Source organism: Eimeria necatrix, genomic scaffold (genome assembly GCF_000499385.1).
Source record: "Eimeria necatrix Houghton genomic scaffold, Enh_scaff780, whole genome shotgun sequence".
Lineage (NCBI taxonomy): Eukaryota > Apicomplexa > Conoidasida > Eucoccidiorida > Eimeriidae > Eimeria > Eimeria necatrix.
Genome location: NW_013651756.1, coordinates 1 through 15,000, shown reverse-complemented (window position 1 = coordinate 15,000; position 15,000 = coordinate 1). Strand labels below are relative to the sequence as shown.

At 53.2% G+C, this 15,000-nt stretch overlaps 3 protein-coding genes across 3 annotated transcripts in view; 1 reads left to right on the top strand and 2 right to left on the bottom strand.

Annotated features, from left to right (window-relative positions):
- The window catches only part of ENH_00075690 (hypothetical protein), a gene marked incomplete at both ends in the record, with an annotated part of 4,467 nt that extends 91 nt beyond the window's left edge, over positions 1 to 4,376 (bottom strand). Inside the window, 3 exons of the mRNA XM_013577665.1 lie at positions 1 to 394; positions 2,013 to 2,205; positions 4,119 to 4,376. The exon at positions 1 to 394 is cut by the window's left edge and continues 91 nt beyond it. Of these exons, the coding sequence (XP_013433119.1) occupies positions 1 to 394; positions 2,013 to 2,205; positions 4,119 to 4,376 (845 nt within the window). The remainder of the gene's footprint in view (positions 395 to 2,012; positions 2,206 to 4,118) is intronic.
- A 2,633-nt stretch (positions 4,377 to 7,009) lies between these two features.
- Positions 7,010 to 8,036, bottom strand: ENH_00075680 (hypothetical protein, conserved; the record flags this gene model as incomplete). Its single annotated transcript, XM_013577664.1, has 2 exons — positions 7,010 to 7,273; positions 7,353 to 8,036. 2 exons carry the CDS (start codon positions 8,034 to 8,036, stop codon positions 7,010 to 7,012), a joined length of 948 nt encoding a protein of 315 aa, XP_013433118.1.
- A 5,864-nt stretch (positions 8,037 to 13,900) lies between these two features.
- On the top strand, positions 13,901 to 14,315 carry ENH_00075670 (hypothetical protein; the record flags this gene model as incomplete). Its single annotated transcript, XM_013577663.1, has 1 exon — positions 13,901 to 14,315. A coding segment is annotated over one exon (415 nt), but the record flags the coding sequence as incomplete, so codon positions are not given.
- Positions 14,316 to 15,000: the final 685 nt, after the last annotated feature.

Genomic DNA, 15,000 nt, shown 5'->3' with positions numbered 1-15,000 from the left:
AGGACCCGCGGATTGCTGCTACTGGGAATGTCTTGCTGCTGCTGCTGCTGCTGCTGCTGCTGCTGCTGCTGCTGTCTTGCTGCTGCTGCTGCTGCTGTCTTGCTGCTGCTGCTGCTGCTGCTGCGGCGAGTGGGGCGCGGGCGCCGGCGTTGCTTCTGCTGTTGCTGCTGAGCTGTCTTCTGCGCTGCTGCTGTTCCTGCTGCTGCCGCTCTCCCTGCTGCTGCTGCTGCTGCTGCTGTTGCTGCTGCTGCTGCGGCTGCTTCTGCTGCTGCTGCAACTGCTGCTGCTGCCGCCGCTGCTGCTGCGAAGTGTGCGCTCACGACAAGAGCCTTCTGGCGGGCATTGTATAGGGGGGGCCTCCCGGGTCGTGGATGCAGCCGCCAAACCCTAAACCCTAAACCCTAAACCCTAAACCCTAAACCGTGCAGGGCGGGGTCTCTTGTGTGCGGAGGGCCTCTTGGGGCTGGCGTGGGGCGCAGAGCTGCTCAGAGTTTGCATGCAAAGATTAAAATGAAAAGAAGTTGGAGGGGGAGAGTTTGCATGCGGAAGTTGAGGTGTACGTACACCCGAAGGACCACTGGGCCGGGCACCAACGGCGCGCGCCGCTGCAGAGCCAGGCGGCGCGGCGGAGCTGCTGCGGCGGCCGCAGTTGAGTTTTAATTGAATTAAATGAGTTAAATTCGCCAAATTAAAGGAGAATTTGCGGGAAAAACGGAGAAAAAGGGGCCAAAATTGCGCAGAAACCCCCAGCGCCCGCAGGAGCCCGAACAGCGGCTGAAGGCGGATGGGAGCAGCAGCAGCTGCTGCGGCAGTCCTCACGAGGCCCGAGTCGAAAAAACTATTTCAAAATTATTAAAATGATTTGTTTTATTGTTAATATTCTGAAAAGCCGCTTTTGAAAAACCCTTTTTCAGTGTACATACACCTCCGCGCGGCGGATCGCCACGCGATGGTTCGCCGTGTGTTCCTCTCTTCTTCGCCTTTTTTAAACGCAGATCTTTGCTTTTTAAATTAGTTTTACAATTAATTTCAATTTATTCATCTTTTTAAACTCCTTTTTCCCTATATCTACGCAAGCAGGGGCCCGAACGCCGCAGATTCGAAACCCTAGCCCAAGCCCTAACAGAGCCTATATACCCCAAAACCTAAACCCTAAACCCTAAACCCTAAACCCTAAACCCTAAACCCTAAACCCTAGCAAGCTTGAGCCCTGCCAAAACCCTCAAACCTGCGCCACTTGTAATCAACAACAGTTTTTAAGTTTCATCCCCCCACTGCCACAGCCACCGGGTGTACGTACACCTCAGGTGTACGTACACCTGCCTGAGGTGTACATACACCTCAGGTGTACGTACACCTCACAACCCCCAAAGGCCCCTTTTAATTCCTTGAAGGGGACCCACAAGAGGAAGCCCCAAGATGAGGTTTAAACGAGGGTTTACAACATACGGGATAAGGTCTAACTCTAGGGTTTAGGGTTTAGGGTTTAGGGTTTAGGGGGAAGCAAAAAAGCCCCTCCCAAGACCCTAAACCTTAAACTATAAAAGGTCTGACTGAAGCTGAGATCCCAAAACCTAAACCGCAAAAGGTCTGACTGAAGCTGAGATCCTAAACCCTAAACCCTAAACCCTAAACCCTAAACCCTAGTCAGAAATCAGCGCCTAAAGCAAAAGACGGAAAAGAAACCCCAGAGGGAATAAAACAAGAGGCCACAGCGTGAGTTGTTGTCTTTCACCTCTGCCAGTCCTGCCCCACTCAAACCCTAAAACCCCTAAACCCTAAACCCTAAACCCTAAACCCTAAACCCTCAAATTCAGCTTCAAAAGCCAGTTAGTGAGTCAGCAGGCGGAACGAAGCCAACAAAAGAGGCAGATTCCGGCCTGCTGCTGCTCCATGACTAATGTTTAGGGTTTTGGGATTGGTGATTATTCAGCAGCACAGGGTTTAGGGTTTAGGGTTTAGGGTTTTCAAGGGTTTATTTCGCCGCTGGCCTTGCTGTCGACGTCGCCTACCCTGCAGGCAAGCACTTGGGAAATGAACCCCAGGCGCTTGCTGCTGCTGCTGCAGCTGCAGCTGCTGCTGCTGCTGCTGCTGCTGCAGCTGCTGCTGCAGCTGCAGCTGCTGCTGCTGCTGCTGCAGCTCCCTCCTTTTTCCGCGTTCTGGGGCTTTAGAACTCGCGCTGCTGCTGACCTCTTGGCGGCTCTTCTTGAGAGAAAGAAGGAATGAAATGAAATAAAAGAAAGAAAGAATGAAATGGAAATAAATAATTTGCAGATTTGAAGTTGTGAAAACATTTATGAAAAGAAGGAAAGGGAAACAGCACTTTCCAGCTGTACATACACCTAGAAGGCCGCACGCGCCGCAGCTCTTCACAGCTCCAATTACAAAAATAATAATAATAAACAAATAAATAAATAAATAAATAAATAAATAATTAAATAAATAAATTAATTAATTAATTAATTCTACAACACAATTACATTTAATGCAATGCATTTACATATTTGTGCACTTTCAGATATTAGAAAAGTCCCGGGAAATACTTTTATACTTCCTTGCAGCAGCAGCAAAGGAGCAGCAGCCGCAGCAGCAGGAGATTGGAGAACTTCATGGAAGTTAAATATACATTTTGAGTATATTAATTTACTTTTTGCAACTGATGGAGTTTATTTGCATTATTCTGGAATTTTTATCTTTTATTTGCGCCCAGAAGTGCATGCGCACGGTCTGTTTAGGGTTTAGGGTTTAGGGTTTAGGGTTTAGGGTTTAGGGTTTGGGGCCTGCAGTGGCCTTGAGAGAGCCGCGGTGTCTGCACAGACACCCCAGCTGCCGCAGGGCCCCACGAACCCGAAGGGTTTAGGGTTTAGGGTTTAGGGTTTAGGGTTTAGGGTTTAGGAGAAGAGTTTGAAGCCGAGTAAATGAACAAATAAAAGAATAAAGTTAAAAAAGTTCAGAAAAATAAGACAGAAGAAATGCAGAAATAATAAATGCAGAAAAGAAAAAGAGGAAATTCAAATAGAAGAGTGCATGCAGAAAAGTGCAGAAAGAGTTTGGAGGACTTTTTGAATGATTTAAACCATTTAAACCATTTAAACATTTAAACATTTAAATATTTAAATGTTTAAATGTTTAAATGATTTAAATCATTTAAATGGTTTGAATCATTTAAGTATTTAAGCATTTGTATCATTTAAATATTTAAATGCTTAAATGATATAAATCATTTAAACCATTTAAATATTTAAACATTTGTATCATTTAAATATTTAAATGTTTAAATGATATAAATGATTTAAATCATTTAAATCATTTAAATCATTTAAATATTCAAACATTTGTATCATTTAAATATTTAAATGTTTAAATGTTTAAATGATATAAATCACTTAATCATTTAAATCATTTAAATATTCAAACACTTGTATCATTTAAATGTTTAAATGTTTAAACGACTTAATGATTTAATCATTTAAACCATTTAAATCATTTAAAGCATTTAAAGATTTGAATAATTCTAATAATTCATTTATTTAAATATTTAATTTGGCTTTTCAGAAACTTTCCAAAAAGACCCTCCGAGCTGCTGCTGCAGCAGCAGCAGCAGCAGCAGCAGCGCGGACAAACAAAGAAGTCTAAAGATGAATTCAAAAAATATAAATTTGATTTTAATTCTTTTCCACTTTCTATACACGCCTGCCGCCTTGCGTACACCCCGCGCGGTGTACGTACACCCCACGCGGTGTACGTACACCCCAAACGTGCACATGCAAACAGCGCATGCAGCGAAGCTTTTCGAGAATTATAAATGCACATTTCACATTAGATACATCATTTTGAAGCCCGGAACAAATACTTCATCATTTCTGCTCCACAAAGCCCCGAAAACGGAGGCCAAACGCCTCAAAGACATAAAACCAGCAGCCGAAGGACTTCACAAATACACAAATCCCCAGGGGCCCTTTTAGCCCCTGCATGCGCCTTCGCTGCCTAACAAACCCTCACTACCGCTCGCCCTCGCAACACACAGCCGCCCCAGGGGCCCCCACGGGCCCCCAGGGGCCCCCAGGGGCCCCCAGGGGCCCCCAGGGGCCCCCAGGGGCCCCCACAAAGGGCCCCACAGGGGCCCCTCTGGGGCCCCCAGGGGGCCCCACAAGGGCCTCACGGGGGCCCCACACGGGCCCCGCCCTGCTGCCTTCCTGCGGCTTCCTTGCGGTTCTCCTGTGGGGCCCCACAGAGCCCCTCCTGGGCCTCTGTGGGGCCCCTTCAAGCCCCTGGGGGCCCCCCAGGGGCCCCTGAGGGGCCCCTGGGGGCCCCACAGGGACCTCTGTGGGGCCCCTGAGGGGCCCCTCTTCTAAGGACCCCCGCGGGGTCCCCATGAATTGGCTGGGGGGCCCCTTGTGGGGCCCCCGGGTGTCCCTTCGGGGCCTCTGTGGGGCCCCAGTAAGGTCTTTGTGGTTGGTTCTTTGGGGGCCCTTGCGGGGCCCTTTTAAGACTCTGTGGGGCCCCACAGGGGCCCCCCCGGGGCCCCTGTGGGCTGCTGAGGGGCCCCCTCAGGGGCCCCCTCAGGGGGCCCCCAATCACTCCATGTCCTCATCTCTGGGAGTCCCTGAGGGCCCCCTGGAGTTCCCCTGGGGCCTGGGGCTTGTGAGGTCCTGGGGGCCCCCCTCGTCCATGGGGGCCCCCTGGGGGCCCTCCCCCGGGTCCTGGGGGGCCCCCCCTTGCCCGGGGGGCCCCTCTGCAGCCCCCACCCAATGCAGTGAACCCCTGGCTTGATAAGGAGACCAATGGCGCAAAGACCTCCGCAGCAAAGAGCTGCGGATTGTGGGGCGGCTTGCTGCGCCTCTGCTGCTGCTGCTGCTGCTGCTGCTGCTGCTCGACACCCTCACCAGTGCCCTGCTGCCCTCCTCCCGCCCGGGGGCCCCCTGGGGCCCCTCAGGGCTGCGGAGGCCCTCGGGGCCCTGGGGCCCCGGGGGCCCCTGGGGCCCCGGGGGCCCCGGGGGCCCCGGGGGCCCCGGGGGCCCCGGGGGCCCCTGGGGAGTATGAAGGCTCTGGGGGCGAACAATCCCCTGGGGGACCTGGGGCCCCTGGGGCCCCTGGGGCCCCCCAAGACCCTGGGGCCCCGGGGGCCCCTGGGGCCCCCCAAGACCCTGGGGTTGCTGCGGCGTTTGGGGCCTCACGAGGCCTACGGGGCTCACCGGGGGCCCCTGGGGCCCCTGGGGGCCCCTAAGGATCTGGGGGATCTGGGACTCCATATTAACATGGGGGCCCTGGGGGCCCCGGAGGACCAGGGGCCCCTGCGATCTAAGAAGTTCCTGCAGGAGTTGGGAGCCCTGGGGCCCCTGGGGCCTCTGGGGCCCCTGGGGCCCCTGGGGGCCCTGGGGGCCCTGGGGGGCCCCCCAAGGTAAGGACTGCGGGGGCTGGAGGGGGGCCCCCTGGGGGCCCCTGGTCTGGTCCCTCCAGAGGGCCCTAAGGCCTGTATTGCGTTCAGTGGTGGGAGCAGACTGGGGAGAGGCAAACAGGACTGCTGCTGCTGCTGCTGCTGCTGCTGCTGCTGCTGCTGTTGCTCTTGCTGCAGCAGCGGAAGACGGCGCGGCTGCTGCGCCGTCTTGCTTGGCTGCTGCTGCTGCTGCTGCTGCTGCTGCTGCTGAAGGGATGATTGCGGCTGCGGGTCCGGCAGGTGGGTGTGCTGCAGCGGGGCCTGCTGCTGCTGCTGCTGCTGCGGCGGCTGCTGCGGGCGCCGCTGCTGCTGCTGCCGCTGCTGCTGCTGCTGCTGCTGACGACGACGCAGCGGGGCGCTGCTGCTCCCTGCTGCTGCTGCTGCTGCTGCTGCTGCTGGAAGAACGCGTGGGGACCCGACCTCCGAGCCAGTTGCTGAGCCACCACTGGTGGCTGAGCATCATCTCTCTTTCGCGCTGCTGCTGCTGCTGCTGCTGCAGCTGCTCCAGCTGCCGCTGCAGCAGCAGCAGCTGCCGCTGCTGCCTCTCCCGCAGCCGCTGCTGCCGCGCCTGCTTCTCCCGCTCCCGCTGCCGCTCCCGCTGCAGCAGCCGCTGCCGCAGCCGCCACTTGTGCTGCTGCACCTGTTGCTGCTGCAGGTGCTGCTGCATCCAGAAGCCCCGCAGGTCCACGGGCCCTTCTGCTGCTGCTGCTGCTGCTGCTGCTGCTGCTGCTGCTGACTCTGCGTCGGACACCTGCAGCTCCCTCTCCGACTCCTCAGCAGAAGAAGACTCCGGAGTGGTCGTTTGTGGGTAAATGACTGTGACGGAGGGCCACGCGTCTGTGCTGCTGCTGCTGCTGCTGCTGCTGCTGCTGCTGCTGCTGCGCGACCGCAGCAGCGGGCCCTCCAGCTCCACGGCCCCGCCGATATCCGGAGTCTTCGGAACTTCCCGATCCCCGCTGGGATCGCTGGGATCGACCCCACCGATCCCACCGATCCCGCCGATCCCGCCGATCCCCAGATAGTCTGGAGAGCTCGGGGCAGTTCTTAAGTCTGGAGTTCTGGGAACTTCCAAACCCCGGGGGGCCCCCGAGGGTCCGGGGGCCCCCGGGGCCCCTGCGGGGGCCCCCGGGGCCCCTGCGGGGGCCCCCGGGGCCCCCGCGGGGGCCCCTGCTGCACCCAGCGCTGGCGAGGGCCCCGCAGTCCGCAGAGGCCCCGGGGCCCCGAAAGAGGCCCCTGCGAGGGGGCCCCCCGGGGGGGGCCCCCCCCGGGGGGGGCCCCCCATGGGTACTGGAGACGGGGCGATCCCAAAGATCCCGCCCCCAGACTGAGTGGGTTCAGAAGACCTCAGGGCCCCGGGGGCCCCCAGGGGCCCCTGGGGGCCCCGGGCCCCCAGGTACCCTGAAGGGGTGGTAGTTCTAAGAAGCCCCGAGGCCCGGGGGGGCCCCCCAGCGCTGGCTGCTGCTGCAGCGCCCTCGGGGGCCCCCACTTGCCAGAAGGTCTGCGGGAAGGCAGGGGCCCCCCCGGGGGCCCCCATGGGGGCCCCCATAGGGGCCACCAGAGGGGCCCCCAAGGCTATCCCCGGAGGAGGCCAGGAGGGGCCCTCCGAGGGGCCCCAAGAGAGGGGGCCCCTGGAGGAAGAGGCCCAAGAAGGGCCCGGCGTGGGGCCCCCCGTGGGGCCCCTGGAGGGCCCCCAAGAGCTGCGGCTGAGGTCAAGGGGCCCCGGGTCCGCAGCAGGAGGGCGCACGGGTACTGGCCTGACCAAGAGGGGCCTCTCAGAGTGGCTGGAGGGGCCCCCCAGCTGCTGCTGCTGCTGCTGCTGCTGCTGCGACCTCGCAGCTGCAGCAAGGGGCCCCCAGGGCCCCCGCAGGTGGGCTTCTGCAGGAAAAGCTGGGTCCATGGGGCCCCAGGGGCCCACCACAACGGGGAAGCTTTCGGGGACCAAGAAGACGCGCGTGCGGGGGTCTTCGGAGCCCTGGGAGAGGGCTTGGAGCAGCAGCTGCTGCTGCTGCTGCTGCTGCTGCTGCTGCTGCTGCTGCTGCTGCTGCTGCGTCATGCTGAGGTCCAGTGGCTCTTCTTGGGTTCCGGCGCCCATTTCGGAAACATAATACAAAAAGGGAACTGACCCGTAAACAGGCCCCGCTGGAAAGCCCAAGTTGGAGGCCTGGGGGCCCTCTTCAGGGGCCCCGGGGAAGCGGGGAACCCCGACGTGGCTGGGCCCCGGCTCGCAAGGGGGGCCCCCCTGGGGGCCCCCCTGGGGGCCCCCCTCGTCGTCGGAAAGCTCGGAAAGCCTGCGGGGGCCCCCGGAGAGGCGCTGGCCGCTGCTGCGGAGGCGGGCGGCGCAGGCGAGGACCAGCGCGACTGCAGCGAGAGCAGCAAGTTGAACGGCGAGCAGCGCGAGCGCCCCGCGGCGCCTCCGAGGCGATCTCGAGGCTTTCGCAGCAGCAAATTGCAAAAAGTCTTTGTTGCGGGGAAAAAGAACGGCGTCGGGGGGCGTTTCCGCGGCGCTTTCCGAGGCGGCGCCCGCAGCAGCCACTTGCTGCTGCGCTGCAGCGGACTCCGCGGCGGCCGCGCTGCTGCTGCTGCGCGCAGAAACGGCCATTGTTGGCTTCAATAAAGCTTTCTAAAGCCAGTGCGAGCCTCCAAGAGCTCGACGCCGCAGCCTGCGACGCAGAGGGCCGGCGACGCTCCGCTGCGGTGCGGCTGCGCCGGGAACTTGAACGCCGGGGAATCCGCGGAGTCCACGCGCCGCTTTGGAGGTTTCCGCCGCTCTTCAGCTGCTTTGCACTGAGAGCTTCCTGAGAACATGAAAATGCGCGCTGGAAAGCGCGAGATCGGAGCCGAAGAGAGGCTCCTGCGCGAGAGCCTGGGACCGCCTCAGCAGCGCCACAAAGCCGCGGAATGCCGAGGAAACGAGAAACGAGGCATATCTCCTAAATCATTTGGACTTGAAAGCAAAAATAAAAGCCAGAAAGTCGCCTAGAGCCCGCAGAAGGAGGGCGGAATCACTCAGAGGGAATCTGAATCGATGGCAATTCTTCCCACTGTCACCGAACGGGCGCTCCACAGAGCCGCCGTTTCCGGTTCTAATCCTCGGAGTTCGAATTTAATTTCGTTTCCGACGCAAGTTGAAGGGAAAAGCTTTCTTTGTTGAGATTCTAATGAGACTGGGTCGCCGCGAAGAACTCCTCCGCTGCTCGCCAGCCTCACATGCATCGACTGGTTGGTTCCTGTGGGTTCTTCTCGATCAGAGGCTCCCGAACACTGAAGGGAAACGCTTTATTCTTTGTTTGCGAAAAACTTTTCGCTTTCCAGTTTAATTCATTATTCAAAAAAAGCAAAACCCCAGCTTTCGCGGCGGCCGGGCAGTTCAGATCAGCCGCTCGGGCGCAGCAGCCTGCAGTGCCGTTCCCAGATGCACTTTGCACGAAAGCGGCTGTCTGTGCACTTTGTTCGAATTTAATTCGCATTTCCGGACAATTAAAACAAATTAATAAATTAAAAAGAGAAAAAGGGGAAAAAAATTACCAAGAGCTTCCCGCGCCGAGCCGATCTGCACGAACTCTGTGCCCACCCTTGCCCGATGTGGTGTGGAATCTGCCAACGCGCCGCTGGCCCGCCTCCAGCCGAAAACTAATTCAATAAATTAAAAGTTAATTTAATTTGTCTTTTTAAATGCAACAAAAGCAGCTCCTGAGGGCTGAGACGCCAAGATTCCGCACTGCGGGCCGCCAGCGGCGGTGTCTGCGAATTCAATGAACTAAAGTTTCGCCAAGTTCCACCTTCTTTAGGGTTTAGGGTTTATTAAAAAGTACTTTTGAACATAAAAAACACAGAAAAGGTAGACTTCAGCCACCTGCATAGGCTAGCACCTTTCTGGGGAGCTTTTTTGCTGGAGGGGAGCCACGGGCGTCAACAGAAACATTCAAATATTTCTTCAAACTTCAACAAATTACTTTTAATTAAATCAAAACAATTCGTCTTTAGAAGTGCTCTGCAAACACAGATAGAGATAAATAACCATTAATGAGCGCCTCTTATCAATGCCACCTCCCCATAGATACACCTAGCCTACCACTAGCCACAGCTAGCCACAGCTAGCCACAGCTAGCCACAGCTAGCCACAGCTAGCCACAGAAATACAAACTGGAATGGTATTAAAGGAAGTTCCTACCCATGATTAAAAATATGCTCATTATGGCCACAAATAGGCAGCAGCGGCGGGCCGCAGTAAGCTCCAGCTAACAACATATGCCACAGATGGCAGCAGCTAGCTTCAGCTAGCAGCAGATAGCTTCAACTAAAACAGCTAGCTGCAGCTAGCTAGCTGCAGCAAGCTAGCCGCAGCTACCAGAAGAAGCTGCAGCGAGCTTTAAGTTTTGGATCTCTTGTACACTAAAAGCAGGCCAGAGGCGGCTCCAAACGAATGCAGCACAATGGCCTTTTTTGACTAATTAGTATTTTTGAATTAAAAGATGAAAAGCTGAATTTTCTTATTGAAAGATTCTGAACAATAAAGCAATCCAAAAGGAGCCTACACGAACCATCAAAACTACACACCATTAACCAAAGGCCTTGAAATGAGAGAAAAGAAAACACAGAGGCGGCAGAAACTTGCAAAAAAGATAAATATATAAATAAAAGATTTAAAATTTGAAACTTGCAAAGGAAAAGAATTCGAATTTCTCTAATGAGACGCTCGCGAGCTGCCTGCGCCCCAAAGTAAAGAAATCTCTTGTGGGCTCAGCCACTGAATTCCAAAAGTTGTTTTTAGGAATTCAAGAAACTCTTTTTTGTTCTTGTCCTTTAAAAAGTTAAAAGGAGTGAACTTGTTTAATAAAAAACTGAGTGAAAAAGATTAAACTTGTTCATTAAAAGGCGGAAACTCCTTCTCAGCTTCTAGAAAGTGAAAAGAATAAATTACTTATTTCTTTTCATCCTCGCACCTGCGAAGAACCCATGAGCCTTCCCCAGCAGCACAGAGCTCTGGAAACAAGAAAGAGTTTGAAATTAAAGAATTAAAAAATACCATTTCTCGCAATAAAAGTTTAAAAACTTTTTCCCCTCAGCTTCCTGCAACTCTGCAGGGCTTTTGCCAATAGTTACGCACCTGTAGGACTTTGCCAAAAGTTGAAAAGTTTTGGACTTGAGGAGTGGCCCCTTGTTGTTTAAGGCTTTCAGAGAAAGCTAAGACTCATAAATTTAAAAAAAATGCAAAAAAATTTATTGAAAGTTTCTGCAAAGAACTTGGCCGCCAGCTGCAGAAGGCTTCGGCAAGGGGGAATTCAGCTCGAGTTCGAGGTATTTCCATCTAATTCAACTTCATGTATTTGTTTTAATTTGTTTCTTTTTGTTTTGTTTGCTCTTGCTTTAGTTCACTTGCACTTTTTTTCTTTTATTTCCTCTATTTCAGCCCGCTGTGAATCACCTTGTTCCATCTTTTCTATTCCCTTCTTATTCACATTCTTTTTTTCACTTTATTTTACTCCATTTCCTTTCATTTATTTTCAATCTTATTGCAGACTTGTTCAAAAACGGGTTGGCCACAAGATCTTCAACCAGATTCTAGTGGAGCTGCAGAAAACCCGTTTTAGTCTTTCTCAGCTTTTTTTTTAAAATTAAAAGCTGGAGAGCTTTTAATTTTAAAAATTAATTTAAAAAGGATTCTGAGAGGCTGCGGTGAGGCCAGCCTTTTTCACTCTTTCAGCCAAACTCTCCCACGGAGGGGAAAATGGACTTGTCCATATTTGCAATTTTCCAAAAAAGAAATTAAAGACTTTCAGCAGCCCACTGCGAAAACTGTGGCCCGTAGAAGCAGCTGGGCTCCATCTTTTTGAATAAATTAATTTTTATTATTTTTACTTTTTGTTTTTTCCATTCAATTTATTCATTTGGAGCCCCAGAACTCAGAGGCAAAAGACTGGGGAGCTCTGGGGCTCCCTTTATTTGAACTTTCTGTCCCTGAAGAAAAAAGATAAAACCCAATTCTAATAAAGTTTAAAAACTTTCAACTCCAGAATGAAATGAACAAAAGCATTTTTGTTCCTTTTTCAAGAAATCTCCAACTTTCTGCAAGTGGCCTTCACCTGCACCGCAAGAAGGACTGGCTTTTGTCCCAGGGGGCCCCCTGGGGGCCCCCTGGGGGCCCTTTTCCACATTTTTGGGAATTTTGCAAAACAAATAAATAAATTATTTTCTGATGTTTGGAGAGAAGACCAGCTTCGAGGGAAAAGCAAAGAGACGCGGAACGAGGGCCTTTGCGGAGAATGATGGAGTGCAGCCCTGCGCAGCAAAATCAAAACTCCAAACTTATTGGGACTTTAAAAGGGAGAAAAAGAAGAAAAAACTTTTTTTTTGTTTTCTCCCTTCAGCAAACTTCACCTCAATCTCAAAACAAAAGCGAAAAACAGTTTCGCCTCCAACTTCGCCTTGAGGCAGCACAGCCCCAGTTGCTTTCTTGCGCTCGCCTGAGCGCACAGGTTGTGGGAACAAACCCTAAACCCTAAACCCTAAACCCTAAACCCTAAACTCTAAACCCTAAACGCTGAACCCTAGAGCCTTTAGGCTTTTGCAGCTGCTGTACGGACCCTTCTCAATATGTCAAATTCCTGCTAATTCCCATGGTGCTTGTTCTTGTGTTGGCCTTCATTTATATTCTAGAGTTGAGGGTTTAGGGTTTATCATTTAGGGTTTAGGGTTTACAACTAACTCCAGCACTCCTAAGAGTCTGCTAATAGAAGTCTTACCCACGGGAGGGCCAGCACCTGCACAAGACTCTAACAAACTGGCTGTAGGCTTTCGAAGCCCCCAGGGGGCAATTACATATACAAATATATATATTATAGATTTGCAGATATTTAATGAATAATATATATTTATTAATACAATTAAAAGGAAATGTAAAAACAAATAGACAAATTAATGCATTTTATCTTGCTGGCGCTGCAGAGGCTCTGGACTTGAGACAGCTCCCAGGTCTTTCTTTAAACAAGACTGCTAGCTATGGCTAGCTGCTGCTGGCTGTGGCTAGCTGCTGTTGGCTGCAGCTAGCTGCTGCTAGCTGTGGCTAGCTGCTGTCAGCTGAGGCTAACTGCTGTTAGCTGTGACTATCTGTGACTATCTGTGGGTAGCTTCGGCTAGTTACGGCTAGCCGTGGCTAGCTGCGGCTAGCCGTGGCTAGCTGTGGCTAGCCACTGTGGGCTGTCCTCCAGCTACCTGTTGAGTTCTGAGTCTGTTCTTTGAAGTCATCTTTAAAAGAAAAAGTGCTTTTGTTCCCTTTGGCTGGATGGAGCTCTTAGAGGCGGAGTTATTATTTATTTTGTCTTTTAGAAATTGCATTTTAGTTTTGCTGAAAAAGAAAGAAACGAAGATGACGTTTGGAGTGTATGTACACCGAGCGCGGGTCAACCATAGAACGCCGCTCAGTTGCAGAAGCTTTTAAAACGAAGTTCTTCTGAGGGCTAAAAGAAGTAAATAAAACGAAAATATAAATAAATAAAAGAAAAGAACTTTATTTTGTTTCAATGCATGGCTGGGGCTCGAGAAAACGGGAAGTTTCCAAAGGCGGAAAACAACAAGACATGAGGAAGAGTTGGCTGACGGCTTGTTGGCGCCTCTGTCCGTCGCTTTTAAACAAATAGAATGGCGAATAACAAAATAAAAATATAAAAATTAAGATTTAATTCAAGTTCCAACAAGTCCATTCAATTTGAACGGAAAGAAACTGATGAATCCGCCTTCAGCTTTCTGGGCGTGGTCTGTCGTGAGGTGTCTATACACCCCAGCGCGCGAGTGCAAAAACGTGAATTTTAGAGCTCTCAGCGCGAATTATAATAATTCTAAGATTATATTTTCATTTATTTCATAATTTTCAGCTCATTAGCTGCCTTTGGAGCCTCCGCGGCCCCCAGAAAGCAGGCGGCTTCGCCCGCCGACCCAGCGCATGCTCTCGCGCCGAATAGAGGGAAAGCTGCAGTTTCTTTCTCCCCCCAGCGCCTCCGAAGTCTTTTTTCCACATTTTATTCTTAAATATAATAAATTCCTCTTTATAGGGACTCATTATAGGCGGCTGAGACGCGGAGGTTAGCCTGGGGTGTCCAGACACAGAGCTGCCTGCAACCTGCGGTGTACATACACCTCAAATTCCCCCCAATGAACCCCCATCTGCCCGCGGAGGCCGCGAGCGCGTAGTGGGGGTTTCCAAGCGGACCGGGGCCCCAAACCCCAGCCCGCAAACCCTAAACCCTAAACCCTAAACCCTAACCCCGAGGCGCTGCGGCTCGCAGCTCCAGCCTCCGCCTGAGGGCCCCAGGGGCCCCCAAGCTGCGCCGCTTGTTCTGCTTCAGGGGCGGTGAGCTGGGGGCCCCCGGGGGCCCCCTTCGTTTGTGGCAGCAGCTCCAGAACTCTTGAAGTTTCTTCAAAAGTTCATTAAAAAGTTCATTAAAAAGTTCCTTTTTGGAGTTAAAAATGGAGTCTTATACTTCCTCGAGCGGGGGCCCTCTGGGGCCCGGCTTGGGGGCCCTCCACTCGAGCCACAGCAGCGCCAGCAGCCACGGGGGGGCCCCCGGGGGGGGCCCCCCGGAGAGGGGCCCCCCTGGGGGCCCCCTGAGCTACGGGGTACCCTCGTACCCTGCGGGGGGCCCCCCGAGGGGCCCCCCGCTGCACCTCTACAACGGAGATGCAGCAGAGGCCTCGGGGGACTCTTCTTTGGGCCTCAAGGAGGCCCCTGGGAGACAGTCGGATTTATCTAATTTCCTTTCGAGGGGTACTGGGGGCCCCCCGGGCTTGGGGGGCCCCCCCGGGGGGGGGGGGCCCCCCGGGTTTGGGGGCCCCCCGGGTTTGGGGGGCCCCCTGTTTGGGTCCAGTTCGAAGTTGGCTGCAGGTGGGTGTTTGGGGTTTTATTTGTTGGATTTTGGATGTTTTTTTTGCTGCTTTGGGGGCAACAAACCCTCAAATGGAGTAAATGGAACAATAAATGATTTAAATTGAATTAAATTGCGTTAAATGGTTTAATTGGAGTTAAAAGAAAATGCAAAAAGAGCTTTTTCGCCGTGCTGCTGCGCGGCCAGCTGGGGTGTATCTGCAGCTCGCGGGCCGCCGCTGCCGCCCCCGGCGGCGAAAAGGGGCTCAAAAAGCGTCAAAAGAGAAAAATAAAAACAAAAAAAGAAATAATTAAATAAATAAAGAATAAAAATGAATTAAAAGCGCCGAAAACGCGCAAAAAATGGCCGAACGGCGCCGCCTGTGGGTGTGCGCAGCCGCGCCGCTGCCGGTGTCGCTGCCCCCCGCCGCGCGCGGTGTACGTACACCCGAAGCTGCATGTACACCTGAATCTGCAGAAGAAAACTCTTTTTGTTCTCTCGAAGACTTCGAAGGAATGGTCGGCGATTTGCGAAGAACTTTCATTTCCTGGCTGAGACACACGGAGGCCGAGCTCAAGCGCGAAAGAAACGTACAAACAGGGCTTAGGGTTTAGGGTTTAGGGTTTAGGGTTTAGGGTTTGGGGTGCGGGGTGCGGGGTTTAGGGGTTGGGGGCGGGGGGGTGAGGGCTGGGGTTTGGGTTGGGG